This window comes from Rhipicephalus microplus, chromosome 10 (genome assembly GCF_043290135.1).
Source record: "Rhipicephalus microplus isolate Deutch F79 chromosome 10, USDA_Rmic, whole genome shotgun sequence".
Classification (NCBI taxonomy): domain Eukaryota; kingdom Metazoa; phylum Arthropoda; class Arachnida; order Ixodida; family Ixodidae; genus Rhipicephalus; species Rhipicephalus microplus.
Window position 1 is genome coordinate 57963880 of NC_134709.1, and position 18115 is coordinate 57981994.

The 18115-nt window shown below is 43.9% G+C and overlaps 2 protein-coding genes across 2 annotated transcripts in view; both read left to right on the forward strand.

The window, feature by feature from the left end:
• Nucleotides 1–18115, forward strand: part of LOC119181056 (uncharacterized) — a 55875-nt gene that overhangs the window by 24500 nt on the left and 13260 nt on the right. The gene's annotated exons all lie outside the window — the stretch shown is intronic.
• LOC142774740 (uncharacterized) lies at nt 2534–7441 on the forward strand. Its single transcript, XM_075875733.1, has 2 exons — nt 2534–2953; nt 6910–7441. Exons 1-2 carry the CDS (start codon nt 2542–2544, stop codon nt 7230–7232), a joined length of 735 nt encoding a protein of 244 aa, XP_075731848.1. The 5' UTR covers nt 2534–2541; the 3' UTR covers nt 7233–7441.

Consider the following 18115-nt stretch of genomic DNA (forward strand, 5'->3'; position numbering starts at 1 on the left):
TCACTGGCCACAGTGTACATGCTGAATCGGCGGTGACGTCAGACCACTGGGTCGTGTCCACGTGGTGTCCACGAAGGCGATCGCTCCACGAAGTTCGTCCTACCACTGTGGTTGTGACCGTCAAGTTTGTACGAGTGCCGATCGCGTTGTTGCACAATATTGAGGCACAATGGAGGAGATGCGTCAGCCACTTGAGGTCGTAAGAGATGACCAGCAGTCTACTGAACACGAGTCCGTGTTCCGAGCGAACTTGGCCGACGAAGACGCCGTCAATGAATGGATGGAAGCGTACAGCGTACGGACCAACACTTCTTGGATCGTCTGGCGCATCCAGAGTGCTGGGAAAAGGTGGGTTTGCCTTGTTGATGCCATTTACTGCACTACAGCCATTTGAGCGATCATTTACACAGGGCTTACAGCTGAAATCATAGTTTCGAAATTCCGCGCCGCGCTACAAGGCGATTTTATTGATGTCATGGCGGCAGCTCCATTTGCGGTGGTGAGGTTGCTGCGGCAATTGCGCCGAGATGTGAAAACTGCTACACACTGAAACATTTTGACAGAAGAGGCACAATTAACGCTGAGCGTGCGCCAAGACGTTTTCACGGTCTTTCGGCGAAAAAAAAAAGTGGTAGGCGATCGAAACACGAGTGCTCGACCATTTTTCACCATGGCGAAAAAACGCGCTCTGTCCCCTGTCCTCTACGTGCCTACTTGCGCATCATATTCAATTGTGCTGCCAATCGGTAGTCTAGGCTCCTCAGGGCATGTGAGCCAAACATAGCGCAGCACGTGAAACAGAATTTACAATTCTTAAACACCTTTAAATTGTTTGCTCTTCTCTCCCCCCAATGATGCCGTCAACCTAACCGCGCCATAAACTCAAAGTGGACGGCCACTGGCTGATTTGACGTCCTGTGATGGGCAATGTTACCGCGGCCATCACAAAATGCGGCGATGTTCGCTCGCTCGCGCTGCAAGTAGCTTAGCATTCCCCCCCCCAAAAAAAAAGGCGACGCGCGCTGGCGAACAGGTGTGCCTAATCTTGCCTTTTTTTATACATGATTGTGTAGCTTTCAGCCCGCTCGCTAGTACAGAAAGCACTTAAAAACGCGACCAACCCCATTAACTCTGGCCATACTTGACACTGAAAATTGTTGCAGCAGTCGATTCGTACGACAATGAACTCCTTTAAATAGCCATTAGATGACTACTTGAAAAATGTAGCAGGGTCTCTAAGTTACTGCTGTAAATTTTAGTGCTCATTGAACAACACAGATAAGAGCTGCATAGTCCTAAAATCTCTCCAGGCCAATAACATCTAAGTGGGAATACCAACAGTGTAGTAGACACGCCACTTGGCAGCCTAGCATCCTTCCTGTCCCTGTCTTTTTTTGCCTTGGTTGCTTCTGCATTTTGTTGATGCTGCTGGGGTTCCCACAAAGACTATATAGCAACTTGCCCAACAAGCCATCTTAACTCAATAACTGAATACTCAACAGAGATTATTTGCTTGAGCTAATTATAATGAAGAGACAGTTGACAAAAGCCACCTAGCTCTTGGTTGAGCTCACAATAATCATGTATAACCACCATCTGTTCGGAAACTTTGCCTGCTGCAACCGGTCTTGCACTACTGCAATGACATGCGCACACTGCAGTATCTTGAATGTGGCAACTTCAGCACCAAAGCATGTGCCCTACCATAAAACTTTGCTTGGTGCATATAGATTGCAACATTATGTGTCATTTCACCTAGCAGGCTCTGCAAAAGCTACAAGTATTGGCCTAACCAGCGATGCTGAAAAGGGTAATAGCTGAAATTGACATGTGTTGTAGCAGGCTCTTGGTATAAATACCCAACTTGATGTTAATGTCACGTTCATATAGTGCCCGTCTCTATGCAATTCTGCCACAAATTCTAGATGCCTCTCTTTTTTTTTCTGGCTCGGGAGGGGAAGAGGGGACCGTCGCAAACAATACCAACTACAACTTATTTAACACATTGTCAGGTCTGGCAAAAAAATATTCACTAAGTTGTGGAGTCCAAAATATGTCATAATTGGTGAAGTTAAAGGTTATTGTGAGTATTGAATAATTCTTTGTTGCTTTCAGTCAACAGTCTGTATAGACAGAGTCCTTTCCTAACGTGCACCGAGCCAAACGATTGTTCAACACTACCATCATCTTCATGATGGCATGGTGGCTGAAGCACCTCTGGGGTGCCCCAGTGAGATGTGCGACAACCACTCATATGGGGCTCATACAATCGTACGGTGCCATGCCATTGCACAGAATACAACATACGAGCAGCCAGCTGCAAATGTGATAAAAGCATAGCTATTACAGCAGTGCAACTGTGAAAAGAGTTTTGTACTTCTAGTTATTCTTACTTAGATAATTATATTTTACAAAGCAGTGCATTACGAAAGAGCTTATCCCCATTTGCACCCGTGTGTGTCATGCAGGATGGCTTTTCATAAAATTTGGCGCTGCCAGCATCACACAAAGAACAAGAGTGGCCCATGCAATGCCAAGTGCATGGCCAAAGTTGATGTAAAAATAAAGCTGGCCACGTTTGACACCAAACGCAGGGACAAGTATCTGCAGAGAGAGGTGCCTCTTTCTGCAGTGATACGAATCGACGACAGGCACAGCCACAGCACCGACTCAGCGGATGCTCTGCGGCTACTTCGCGGCACCAGGTCAACAAGGCAAACATTCCTCCGTTACTTCAGCGAAGGCATGACCCCTAGTGAAGCAAGGAGACTGCATGAGAGCAAGCTCTCTATGGAAGATGATGGCCCTGCAAAGCTGGCCAATGCGGCTTTAAATCCGCCTCAAAGAACGGTCTACCACTGGCACAGCGTTTGGAGGGAGGCCTGTTTTGGTGGTACTTACATCGACCCAGTGCTGAAACTGGAGGAAAAGGCTTCTTTGTATGCAGCTCAAGGTATGTCTAAACTTGTGGGAGAATCTGTCCTCTACGTAAAATAGTATTCATAAGCACTCATTTTCAATGTGTGAATGGTGAAGTTGTAGCTATGACAAATTACAGACACATTCAGCACAAAGCCTCATCTACTTGTGATTCATGCCAGTAGCTTGGTTGTACACTGCACCTGCCAGTCAGAGCATACATTTACCATTATTTTTTTGGGAAGTAAGAAATGATGTATTTACTTTGAAATCCACAACTTTTTGATGAATTTATGTCCCTGTGAAATCAAAAACATCAAATACTTGGTATGGCAAACTTAAAGCCCAAGAGGTGCACAGGTGGTCGGAGTTTCAAGTGGCGAAACCAGAAAACCAGAGCAGATTGATAGGAAAACCAAAATGATGAAAAAGAAAGGGGGAAAGAAAAACATATACATGACCAGATAAAAAATAACGAAAACGTTATTTATTTTCTTTGAAAGTGACACTGACTTATTTTTAAAAGGTTTTTGGTTCAAGGCATAAGTTGGCAATCTAGACCAACTGACACGTTGCATCAGCATCAATTCACAGGGAACCAGCATTAATGAAGCTCGCGAGTCAGCCCATGGAAACAAATTGTGAAATATAAAACATGAAAAAAAGAGATGAGATGCCTCATACTGGCCGGCCTATGATTCAATGTAAGTATTTATCTTTGTCAAAGGCATTTTGTCCTTCTTGGCTGTTACTTGAAAGGATTAGTTGTAAATGTCATTAAAGGAAGTGTTGAAGTTTCGGAAAGCATGACAGCCGCAGCAACCAAAGCTGTACAGAGTGTCAGCCACACAGGTCAATCTAGAGAGGCCATTTAAACTTGGGAGAAAACAAAAAAAGAAAAGAAGCGTAAAGCGCAAGAACGGGACAAAGGAAGGCGATACAAAAATGGGCGCTGACTGCCAACTGAAATTTTAATCAACAAAATCAAGGATATATGGATACAAAAAAAATGGTTAGATTACAAATCTTCAGTCATGTGCATCACATCAAATTGATTTTTTTTTAAACAGATTAAGTAGCGGAGTGCTTACACATCTATGGCCCCTTTGGTGGATGGCAAAAGCCTCAAATATCTCCTGTGCGATCCTTTGACAACAGCATTTTAGGACTGTAACATCCGACAGACGAAGGCATGCTGCAGCCATGCCTAGCACAATGTGTGGCTAAATTACTACAAACACCAATCTTTACATGAATTGACACGTTTGCGAGGCCTATAACTGATGCACCGCCCAGTCTGTACCACAGACACACAGCCGCACGAACACTGAATTATGACATATATTGATCACTGGATGAACGGCTTGATATGTTTCTTTGAACAGCTTGCTCCGCTTCCTTCCCGTTCGTTCGCATGGCGGCACATTCCGCCTAGCTTGGTGGAACCGATTGCTCTCACTGTTCAGAAAGATGGTCAGGTATCTTAAATCTATCTTATCCTGGTCCTGGCGCCATACCATTGAAGACTGAGAAGTAGAGCCGAAACAGAGAACACCTTATTTGACAGATGCAAAACTAACAAAAAAAAAATTCAGCAGATCCCATGTACTTTGGGACTTCACATTATGTGAAGCATGCGGAGGGAAGGTGGCCGTGTTGTAATTTTTTTATTCAGCGACATGTTATGAAATGATGCTAAATATATATACAAATGTTGCAGGAACAGATGCATATTGAACAGTTGCAGATGTTTCTATAACCAGTTGTTTGCACTTGCACAATGGTGCCATCAGTAACATGAGTATTAGCAACACCAGAAGTGATAAGCTGATATGAAGGGTTTGTGCTTGCAAGGATGGTAGCCCTGGACACTGGTACATAAATCCACTTCTGCGCATGGCACCTAACTACAATGCACGTTTACACAACATAAAGGTTGTAGCATTGGAGTAAATATGTAATCTTTATGAGATTGCATAGCCAGCACTGCAACCACATTTGACGTTTTACGAACATTACGGTCTATTTGAAAAATAGTTCCGAGATCTAGCATGGCTCTGTGGTAGAATTCTTGATTGCCTCGCATTATGCTTGGGTTCGACTCCTGCTGGCACCCTGATAGATTAATATGTGGAGTTTGACGTCCCAAAACTTGATTGATTATGAGAGACGCTGTAGTGGAGGGCTCCGCAAATTCCAACCACCTGGTTTTCTTAAACGTGCACCCTAATCTGAGCACACTAGCCTATAACATTTTTGCCTGCATCGAAAATGCAGCCGCCGCAGCCAGAATTCGATTCCGCGACGTGCAAGTCAGAAGCCGAGTACCTTAGCCACTAGACCACCGCGGCGGGGCCCTGCTCGCACCCTGACATTTTTCTTTGTGTTTGTCGACTAAAGGCTGCCGCTGTCAGTTTTGTCTTAAAGAGGCCCTGCAACACTTTTTGAGCATGGCCAGAAAATGTTGCCATTTGGTAGAAGAGGCTCCCGAGAACACACGGGCCAAATATTATAGTGTAGCACGCGGCTTGGAATTCGCAATAAATAAATGACCAAAGTCAGCTAAAAATTGCTTTCTCTCGTTTAACAAATGACGGAGGAAGCTGAAAAATCATTCAAAGGCCATCTATGAGCCATTCGCTGATTTTAACATGGCGCGTTTGGTCCTTACAGGGATCGCCGCGAGAGGCCGCAACTTGTCCCCACGCTCGCTCGCGATCACACAGAAAAGACCATGTATTCAAAGCGAAAAAAAAAAACAGAAAGTTTTCAATGACAAAAGGCACGTGTGACATATATATTTTTTTTTGCTCATGCCATACCCTCCACCGGCTTAGCTCCCAGAGCTTTCGCCGGGATGAGAGCAGAGCGAATGCGATTGCAGCATGACAAATCTTTGCGAGTCCGCTCATACTGGACGTATTCTTAAAATTTTTGCGGCGTTGAATTCGTGAGGCAATAAGCTCTTTTAGTGAATCCATTCCATGGTTACTTAAAAAGGTGTTTCAGAGTCCCTTTAACGTTCATGCGTTACAATGGCCCATGTGTGTTCTTGTCGTTTTTGGGTAGATACCAAGTGTCAAACAGCTGTGGCAAGGTATGTGCCACTGTTTAACTGTTTAACAAGAAGTGTTTAACAATGCATATAATGTTATTTGTGTTTTGACCAGCGTGTCATAATCATCAAACCCTCATATTAATTTAGGTTCTCACCAAGTTAAGGAGATTATCACGAGAGCACCCAGACGTAAGCGGCTAGATAGATAGATAGAGATTGACAGACAGATAGATAGATGCCACCACCGCAACAAGGATTCGATCCCGCCCCCTGTAGGACAGCAGCCGAGTACCTTAGCCACTAGACCACCGCGGCAGGGCTTAGATAGATAGATAGAGAGATAGACAGATAGATAGATACATAGATACATAGATAGATAGATAGATAGATAGATAGATAGATAGATAGATAGATAGATAGATAAATATACAGGTAGATAGACACCGAAAGTGCATGCAGTACGCAAAGAAATGCTCCGCATTCATAAGGGAATGCGGGCACCTGCACGGGTCCATGCTCTCTTGATTTTGCTCATCTTTCCTGCTCTATCTGATACTAATATGTAACAATGCTCGCTGATGTAGCCTCTTTCCCTTTGTCATTAATCGCTGTGTAGCTGACAGTGTGCTCGTGGAGAATCAATAAATGAAGTACAAAAAGATTGCAGTAAACCTGAACTCCACTCATACTTCAAGGAGTCAAAATATTTTTGCTGCAATTGATTTGTGAGGCAACAAACTCCGACAATGAGGTAATGTTATGATCGCTTGAAAAAAGCCTGCAGGACGTTTTTAAAAGACAAGGTGAAGCTAGAACTAAAACTTACTTTGCAGGAACACTTTGCACTGTACAGAGAGCAAAATGGCCATTAAAAGTCATGTGCCTGAAGATTGTTCTTAAAAGACTACCTGCCATTCCACATAACTTTCCAGGCACTCACATAAGTGTGACTCGTGGTGGCAGCAGTGCCTGCTGGGCAGCGGTCATGGTTACCCCCATCATGCGACGAGCTCATAACCTCGAGCTGGCGAGGGAGATCGTCTTTGTTGATTCGACTGCCTCATGCGGCACCACCAAATCCACAGTAACAGTGGTGCTGACTGCGACCAAGGCTGGTGCTGTCCCACACGCAGTACTAATTCACAAGGAGCAGAGCACCAATGGCTACCTGGCTGCTTTCAAGCTCCTCAAGGAAGCTCATCCTCTCTGCTTTGGAGGCCAACCAGTAAGTAAGGAAGTAGGCACAAAATTGTAAATTTTGTGCACAGTGAATTGCTATATATTAATGCCATCCCAATTCTCTACAATAGCATTGTTAACACAAACTTACAAAAGCAACTAGTGAAGAAAATGTAGAGGCCAGTGCTCAATGTGTGGCTTGACTATAATTCAGTATCTGAACTACAGGTTTTCCCGCCCACTTTAATCTAAGTGCCAGCTTAAATAATCTGCTTGCCATTAAAATAAGCTGAGCGCCGACCTATTTAATCCATGTGCCAAACATTTAATCCAAGCGCCAACTCAATGAGGCCACATGTCAGTGAGTTTAATCCAATTACCAATGACTAATTAAAGTGCCAGTCATTTTAATCCACGCACTAGAAACACTAGTTTGCCGCTTTAGACAGTATAAATGTGAAAATAACGTAAACATGAAGTCACAGGAAGAACTTTTCCTTCACCTATACATGCTTGCGCTTATGAAATAAAGTGCGCATTGCTATTTCCTCCAAACATTTTGGTATCATAGCTTCAAAATAAAAAAAGAACAGTGTGTGTTAATTTCATTTATGGGTACTAAGAGTATTTGCTCATAGAGTCAGTGTATGGTTCGTCGCTACTGCATAATTCTGGCTAACCATGTACACCATCCCATATGCATAGATTCGTGTCGTCTGCTAAGCTGACGGCTTTCGGCTACTTATTCGCTGATGCATTCGCAGTCGTCTGCTCAGCCCGGTGATAACGGTGATAGACAGATGGTCACCAGGGCCTTTGTCAAGCCCTTCTCGCGGCTTTTAGCCTTGGTGACCCTCCAGTTTTTGTCTAGTAAATAAATAGTTTGATTTCATTTGATATTCATTCATTCTTGAAATCAGAAACAACCATTCAAAACTCAAGTTGCATTTGTTTCGGTTCATTTGGAATTAAGTTTTTTATAAAAGCATCAAAAGAGAAACTCCTGTTTTCATATAAAAAGACAATGCTAGTATTCCTGAAGCGTGTTTGCTTGAAACACGCGTTCATCGAATACACATAATTTTGTTTGAATAAAAAATAACTAATATGAATATAAAATATGACTTCTGTTTTCCACGTCAGGGTCACGAGTTTGCGTCTTATGTGCCCTGCAGGACGAAAGCCTCTTAAATGATTTCTAATTTGCTCTGCCCTAATTTATTGAGCATGTACCTGTTTCTGACCCATCACTGCCCACAGTCAAGTTCTTCATATCTTGTTATGCATCCCGGCACTCCAATAACAATATTATGTCTGCCGCATTACATGACCTGGCCCAGACATGTAATGCTATACAAATCTAATTATGAGCTTTGTTGACAAACACAAAATATCCTTGCTTTTTTCTTTCATTGCTATTAAAATGACTCCACCCGGGCCAAGCACTCATCTACAAACTTGTACATAGCACAGTATAAGCACTGCAAACATGGCTCAAGAGAACCACGGAATTTTTGTTTCCTTGAATACTAGCGGCGAATACTAATAATAATGATTTATTCTACTTTCCGACTATAGTATTTTATATTGTAGAAACTGCATTTCAAATGCATTGCCATTTTTACGCCCCGTATTGTGCTTTTTGTGCATGGATTGAACTGACTGGCACCTGAATTCAAGCCATTGGCGATTGCGTTAAACATGGTGGCACTTGGATTACAATCACTGGCACGTGGCCTGATTGAGTTGACACTTGGATTAAATATGTTGGGGCTTGGAAATAATGTTTGGCACATGGATTTAAGAGGTTGGCGCTCAGATTATTTCAATGGCGTGCAGATTATCTAAGCTGCCACTTGGATCAAAGTGAGCGGGAAAACCTGTAGTTTCCTATGAAACTTATGTCACTACTTTTGAAGACATTTCTGAATTTGTATAGTGTAAGTAATGACACAATAGCAAATAGCTCCATTAAGCTGGACCAAAAAAAAAAAGTTGTACCAGGACAGAAATTATTTGTGACAAAAACAAAAGTAAACAATGCTGCACAGACTAAGCCACAGGAGAGGGCCTTTGTGGTTCTTGTGGGCATTTATAGAAATCACCTACATGCTCTCATCATCATCATGATGACACATTTGGCTATGAATTCTAATCTTTCCCATGTGACACCATCATTGTGGGTGAAGTGTGCCTGTTCTGTGCATTTCACTCAGGCTAGATAAGCGTTTCTCAAGCTAAAACATGTGCCCACACCATAGGTCGGCATAGCTTGTGGAACTCTCTCAGGCTCATTCATGAAATATATCAGTCTGTTCAATTTGCCTGCACCACGTGAACCAGTTCTAGATGTTTTGCGTCTTGCCATTCGTTTCAGCGGTGCAGCATTGACAACCTCTGAACCCTGCCATTCATTTCTAAAGGTGCAGAAGAGGTACAGCGCAGGTTCACGATTTTCCCGCCCCTCCCACACTGACAGTGCCGGCTTGGTGCAGCCGCGCGTGCAGCTGAGCAGACGATGCTATACTTTGGTGCAGGCACCGTACCTGCCTCCACTAACACGATGTGTTTTTTGCTAAGAAGTTTGTGCCTCATAAACTGTATGCATAATCATTTGGCCATCGGTCAGTGTTACCTTAACGGTGTTAACTAAGTGAACAGAAATAAGGCCTGCATCAGCACATCGTCATTCGTTTTGGGTGTTGCACTGTGTCTGCACCACTGAACTTGCACTTCACAATTTCTGAACTTTGCATGCACAGCCGTGAACCGGTTTCAATTGGTGCAGGTAAATCAAATGCACCTTGTATATTGAACTTTCCACTCATTGTACTCAGACTCACAAAATTTTTTCTGAGCTGAACTCACCCAAACTCTCGTTCACACATATTTATTTATTTAACAATACTGTAAGCCTTTGTACAGGCCCACACAGGTTCTTAAGCCGGACTCACTCAGACTCAAACGCACCAAAAAATTACTCAACCGCACACACTCAGCCTCAGACTCACGGCTGGACCTGAGTGTGAGTGAGTACTACTGAGTCAACTCATGAGTTCATCAGAATGGAATTAGCTTCTTTGATTGTGGTGTCAATGCTCTTTAACACCAATATCTGATGTATTCGCTCTTCTTGGTGCCGCTTCACACAGCATCTTCGAAAACGAGTTCCGAGTGCTTCCAAACCAGTAAAGTCATTTTTCTTGGAGGAGATGTTAAAATATAATAGTCGAGAAATTCCCTGGAAGACTTAGTTTGGGACTGCCAAGGTGCCCCCTTGTATAATTAAAACGTCTAATTAATAAGTATTGAAACGGTGTATGAAAAACATTGCTTTGGAATACCTATGAATAGATGTGAGTATAAATGTGAATCTAGGTAAGGCTGAGTAATGCTGAAAATGTCTAGGTGGAACCTCAAGTCTGCAAAAGAAAGTGGAACTCACTCAAGAAATATATTTTGCACTTTAGACACACTCGGACTCAGACTCTCCAAAATTTTGCTTAGCCGAACCCGCTCGGACTCACACTCACTAAAATTTTCTTCAAACAAACTCTCTCGAACTTCGACTCACAAAAATAGTGCTTATCCAGACTCAGATTCATAATGTGAGTCTGAGCGAGGTCGTGTGAGTTGGCCAATGAGTGAGTTCGTGGACCTATTGCCCGAACTCTCTCCTCTTTTTAAAATACTGGTAACAGATGCAAACTCACACTTGTCTTTAACCTTGAAACTTATCATAAATGTTACTGCTCTCTATAGTTTATTAAAAAGCAAATAGTGAACTCAAATTCAATAGAAAATTATTAGCCAAGGCTATTTATATTTTTAGATTCACCCACGAAAATTGTTCTCACAACATCCACGACTTTTCTATGCCTTTTATAACTATGGACAGCTTTCAACTTTATTGCATTGTCTGCCAGGCCCCACAGGTACTCATGAGTGACAATTCGAGTGCTGAGAAGGCCGCCCTGCAGCAGACATGGCCGTCAGCAAGGCAGCTTATGTGCCATTTTCATGTGGCACAAGCGGAGTGGCGCTGGCTGACGACATCTCACAACTCTGTCGACAAAGACCAGAGGAGACGATTCATGTCTGCCTTCCAACTGGCAAGTTTTTTTGCAATCTAGTTGTAACTCTAGCTCTAAGATACGAGGTGCATTCGTTGCATCTGCACTTAGTGAACAAATTCACAATGGTCTGCTATTTTAGCATTCGTTTCATGTTTCCAAGATGATGGTGCTGGCATAGCAGCATAGGTGTATGAAAAGCACAGCTGTCCTGCAAGGCTAGTGCATGAATTACCTTCACTTCCTCGTGATATAATTTGGAGTGTATGCCGCACAAGATGCCCTAATCTGCAGATGACAACGCAGACAGAATTTGTGTCCATTTTAATCACATTTAAAAAGTACACCAGTAAACGTCTGGTGGGTTCAAATGATTTCAAATGCCATAAAATGAGGCTTGTACAAATATTCAAATGGTTTGAATATTCAAATGAATAATGCAATAATCAAATTTGATATGAATCGAAGTTAAATTGCTGGAAATTTTGAATTATTGAAACCGAACAAAATAGGTGTATATTAGTCCACATGTAACACTCTGTAAAGGTGGTTTCACGGCAGTGGAGGGATGCTAAACCATGAAAGCACTTACCCAAGCATATTAGACCACATGTAAAAGTTGTTTCACTGCAGTGAATTGGTGCTAAGCCGTGAAAATACGTAATCAAGAGAAATTCGCACTGCAGCAAAGCCCTACTTCAAGGTTTTGATAAAGAATTATAACGACATCGATTCTGCTTTTTTTTGTTTTCAGTTTAAAAGCTCGTTACACAGATTTATATGCTCTAAGTAAAAAAAAATTGAAACGCAGCATATTTTACTGGCTATTACTTGGACTGCACCAAAAGTCGAATGCTGCTACAATTCGAAGTTGTTGCCACTTCCTTTGATGAAAAAAAAAGGCCTTTGCATAGGCCCTGCTTCAATTTTTAAAGATCTGTGCAAGTTTGTTTGCCCATGACAAATATGCCCCTTTTTGTTTATAATATGCAATATATACACTATTACAATTCAATTAGATATTATTCGACCAAAATCACTATTCGCTACGAATTCACTTCGAACCTAAAATTCCCTATTCGCACAAGCGTACAGAAAATGTCAGCAGCATCAACTTTTATGGACCACCGCTTGGCAATTCGTAGAGCAGACCGCGGCAATCAATTTCCAGATTACAGCGCTGCGCACCGTGCACAGCCTCCATTTCGAAAAACAATTCCCGTGCTCCTTTCCTACACCTGACCAATCCTCCTTTCATGAGCAGTGACACAAATTCGCCGATCGGCGACTTGACGAAGAACGCAGCTCATCGATTGGGTTAAACCAGTCACGACGGCAGGCTACGCTTTTTCCTCCCTTTGAAAGAGAAAGGTGGCGAGACCGCACGAAACTTTGAAACTAGCTGAAACCAATGTTCTAACCCCTGTGAATTCCTTAATAAAGTATTTGCAAAATCCTTGAGGAGGCAGCATGTTCACGGAGCAAAGGTGCACATATTTTTGATTTTTGATCCTTAGGGGTTGTTTACTGGCCCTTTGAACTGGGGCAAGCATGTGCAGATCACAAAGTGACTTCAATGCAGACAGTGAAGCATGAATCTGTATTATGGTGTAGTTTAAAAAAAGCGAAAATATCCAAATACGAGCACCTCATTGAAAAATTTCCTGCTATCTGCAGGTCATGTATGCAGACACAGCAGAAAAACTTGAAGCTGCCTCTGCCGAAGTGATGGCCCTACAACACGATGCCTTCGTGTCTAGAGTTCTGACATTCTTGCGCCGACAAGAAGAGTGGGTGCAGCTCTACCGTTTGGACGTGTTGACAAGGGGCCACAACACCAACAATTTTGCGGAGGCAACTATACGCGTGCTCAAAGACGTTATCCTGAACAGAGTCGAAGTGTTTAATGCAGTCCCACTCGTAGACTCGGTGGCTCTGGTGTGGGAGAAATACTTTGAAAGCCATATCCTCCGCCACGCCTACAGCCGTGTTGCAGCCCATCAACTATTGTAGAAGCGGCTGCTGTCGAGAATGCCGAAAGACGCAGCCGAGGCCATCCAAGTCGTAGGCCAGGAACAGTACATTGTGCCTAGTGCGACCCACCCCAGCTCCAGTTATGAGGTCTATGCTGACATAGGACTATGTACGTGTCTTTTTGGTAAACAAGGTGCATTTTGTAAGCACCAGGCTTTGGTGCAGAAAAAGTACGGAGGACTGTTTCCGAATGCTCCGGCACTGAGTACTGACGACCGGTACCAACTGGGACAGCTGGCCCTGGGCGGAAAGTGTCCCCCCAGGATATTTTTCGAACCCTTCCAAGAGGAGGAGCCCAGCAGTAGTCAGAACCACGGCAGGTACCAGTGCCCAGCAGGAGGAGCCAGACGAACTCCAAACAATGCAAGGCACCAGCACGCAAGAGGCCACACACCTCGCACCTGTACCGTCGGTGCCTGATGCAGCTTAACTTGCCCAGGTAGGACAAGCCCCTTGAAAGGGCCCTGAAGTACTTTTCAATTAAACATAGGGAATGCTACTGAACAGTAGTCAAGGCTTTTTTTATTCCTGTAAGCATATTATTGTGCTCCATTGCACTCACGAATTTACAATTTCATATTAGTGGATGTCATCATTCTGAGGGCGATTTCAAGATTTCAACACTATTGGTGTCGTATTGTTCCATGTTTGGGACTACAGGTCACCAATTGTTGGTATTAGCAGCACTTCCACTAACAGAATAGTGAAAACAGGTGACAGGAAAACCTTAACTTAAACTGACTCCTCAGCTTGAACTTTATTCTCGAGCAGTTGTCTGCAGTTAGAGAGGAGCAAAATAAATGTGCAGTTCTTGTTGGTGTGCTGTACACTTGAAGTATATTTCTTTCATCACTTTTTGTGCAGGCCCAAGAACATGCATATGAGTTCCTGGAGGTCCAGTTGCGGCGTGTGCATTCTATGAATGCACACAATCCAGCTTACCTTTATATCGTGAAGGGCCTTGCAGAGGAGCTTGCTCGTGTTCAGAACAGCAGCGATGGGACAGGACTGATGCTGGCATTCATGGCTACCGCTGCAGCAAGACGTCGCTGGGCCCGTCACATAAGGGTGCAACCGACCAGCACTGCTAGGCCTAGGCCAGGGCTTACAAGGGGGTCCAAGAGGGTCCCTACAGGGGGCCCAGCAGTTGAGCCAGCTGCCAAGAGAGCAAAGAAGAGGCCCCATTCTTTGAGCCACAGCATAGAGAAAAATGTGCCTGGTGCAACGCTGCACTGAATGGCAGCTGCCTCCCACCAACTGGGCTCACGACAGTTCTAGGCACAGAGCCAACTTTGTTTCAAACATCATTTCTAAGGTTTTATGTGGCGAAACGGTGATATGATTGTGAAGCACACCGCAGTGGGTGACTGATGATATGTGGGGTTTAACCAACACCACCTAGATAAGTTCAGGCAGGCCTCTTCACTGCCTCCGTGACGTCACGCACCTGGCCCGTCGACGCGCGCGCGAGCCGCTGCGGCGCGGACGCTTTCCGCGCGGCGGCCACTACAGATGAGTAAAACATTAATTTCTGCATTGCCGCGATATAGGCATAGAATATAAAATTTCTGAACGAACGTTATTTCACATCAAGATGAAATAGTGCTGTTCCGCTCCATCTTGGCGGACGTAACTGCTTCAGATTGCACTTAAAAGAAACGTACACAAGTCCCGGGCACCTGGCAAAATATTTATTACAATGTAAGTACCATGTATCACAAGGAACATACGAACTTCCAGCTTTTAGCAGTCATATTGACATCTATGACTACATTGTGCAACACAAAAACCGAAACTGACAAGATTAAGCAAAAAAAAAAAACATGGCGCTAGATTATTCGTTATAATGTTTCAAAATTTATCACAGTGAAAAACTTTTAGCGTCTGGTACAGTCATATTCACAGCCATAATCACATTATGGGGCAAACAGAAGAACACAACTGCTCTTAGAACGAAAGAAACTAGCTACTGGAGTATTTATTACAATGTATAAAGTGTATCACAAGGAACAAACATTTAGCATTTGGAACAGTCATATTCAAAGCCATATTCACATTGTGGGACAAAAAGAAAATACGAACCGGCCAGCTTAAAAAAAACTAGCCATTAGTAAAGCTTGCTTCATATTTTAGCGAAGGGGCCACTAGCAAAGTTTACTGTAGCGTTAGCAACTTTCTTTGCTTTGTACAGGCTTTTTCTTTCATGACACTGTCATTCCTGCAAGCGACATAGTTTTTTAGAAGCGTGTTGACAGCTGGTTTTAGAATGTTCTTGAGTACGGTATCTGGATGGTGGCCACTTGCACACATGTCCAACTCCTCGCCGTCGCTTAGTAGGAACTGCATGATGCTCAAGAGGACCATCCTTTGGTTGGCTTCTGCATGAAACCGCTGCTCCTGTTCCTTACTGACAAGGTGCTCTAATACTATCTTAGTGCCAAGAACAACATTAACAACAAAAGGCTTCGGAAACTTCAAGCCGCCTCTGCTCATGCTGTCAATGAGTACGTGCTCACTTTGCTGCAGTTCTCGGTCAGTGATCATGAGCTGTGACTGACGATCCTCACATGGCTGACGTTTAATTGCAGCATGCGCACAATAGCCTGCAATGTATGCCAACGCAGGCACGTCAGTTTGTGATGCCTTCAGGTCACTTTGGGTGAGTTTGATGGCATACTTTGCTATTAGCATCTCGGCATCAAGCTCCTGTTCCTTAGGTGCCAATGACAGCGGCATGTCTTCCAGCTTTAAAGTGTCCTGCAAGCGAATCTTTGTCTCCGCTTCGAATACTTCTGTGATTGACACATTGTAGTGAGATCCACACATTTGGCGGTACTTCCCGAACCTGGCCTCAAGGCAATCTGTTTGAAACTTCCCCAAAAGGACGTACCTAAAGCCCAGCTCATCAAGGCAATACCGTGACAGCTCAATCAATGAATACGTGCTTAGCCGGAGAGCAAAGTGGGTCTCGTTTGTCAAACCTCCAGCCATGGTTCCCCTCTGGCTCCACCTGTCAAGCCAGGTAATGAACTGATCAAGGTACTGAACTTGCAAACAAGACATATCCTTCACAGGCTGCTGATAAACATCACGTAGTCTGTGCTCCTTTTCTGGAGTCTTAACATTTACAATGCTCCACCACCTGACAATCAAATCAATAAAGGTGGCCGTTTCCTGCAGTGCAGCCAAATGCAATTTCTGCGCTTCAAGTGACAAAGCTGATGACGCAAAGCTGTTAAAAACTTTCAACACCAATTTCACATTTTGACGCTCTAGGTGGCTTGGATAAAGTGCTTTATAGCTCAGACCATAGGCAACCTTTGCAAGCTTGCTTTGTTCACTCTGGTACAGCTTCCTCAAAAAAGTAAACGAAGCTTTTTGGTCCTCACCACTTCCACAGCTTTCAAAAGGAGGATACAAAAACGACTTGTCATCATCCTTCTGATTGAGCCAATTGTTGCGTATATACTTGAGCAAGTGAACAGTGTCCACAACATGAAACAATGGCTGCTGCGGGTTGGCAGGATGAGGAAAAACAATCCCTGGCTCATTTTGCTCGCTAAACAGAGACATCATTTTCCTGTTTATGGCATTGTTGTCTGTTACGACCGCAACAACATGCAGACCAGCACTTTCAAGCCTCATGATTAGTGTCTTTAGAACATCATGCAGCTCCGTTGCTGTGATACGAGTTACCGGAAGGATATGAGCAACATCTTTATAAGATGAAAGCAAAGACTGTACCATGAACACGTGCGCTGTCTTTGCTGGTTCCGCACAATGCGCAGCAAACCCTGTTAGGCAGCCACCTTTATATTCAAAAAACTGTTGCAGGTGTATTTCATCAAGCATGACAGTCACATTTTTTTCATGAGGCTTCAGAATGGTTGCTCTGCGCTTAATGTACCTCAGAAAACCTTCTTCGCACTGCCCTTTCGATGGGCTCACATCATGTGCAGCACAAACTCGCTTGATGGTAGTGTCATGCGGCAAGACAAGCTTGTTGCTGTGGCGAAAAAACTTGTAAGCATGTGGAGAAATTGTGTGCAATATACTGCTAAAAACTAAAAGCTCTGCAGAATACCGCACGCCATTACTCTTCTTTGTCAGCAGCTTGCACTGCTCCTTCAGGAAGATTAGTGCGTCAGCCCTCTCATCATCATGCAGCTCATCATCACAAATGTCATCCAGCAAGGATAAAACAAGCCTAAGCACTCCTCCCACCTTGTCCTCCTGTTGACGGGCCTTCTTTTCACAATATCGCTCCACGCTGTCTAGAAGGTTGTCCAGCACACGGACATCACGGACTTCATCAGGAATGCACACATCATCCGACACCAACGGAGCGCACTTAAAATACACGAAAACGGACAGATCCTCTGTAACCACCACAGATACAAGCATCTCCGGAGCTTGCAACGCCGGTTCGATGTGGGCGACGATGAGGCACGTCTTGCAGGCTGTTGTACACCAAAACTTCTTATTTGGACGCTCGTTAACCCGAGAAATCAGTTCACCCAGATTACAAACTTTGTACTGTTTTTCTTCTTTTTCAAACGCTGCTTGGGACTCGTGTATGGCTTTCTGGAGTAGCTCATTTTCAGTCCGCTTCCTTTTCAGTTCAGGCTCTTCTCGCGACGTGCGCAAATCCGAGATATACGAAGGGCAGTCTGGAAAAATGGCTGGGAAGGCGTCTGGAGTCAGCCGTGTCAACTTCATAGGAGCTTTAATGGTTCGTCCATCGCAGTCCGTATACGTTGACGTTGTGCGCAGGTGTTCCGACTTGAAGTGACGCTCGCAAACCTGCGCGTGACCGGAACAAAAAAAAAACACCAATTAGAATCTCCTGGGA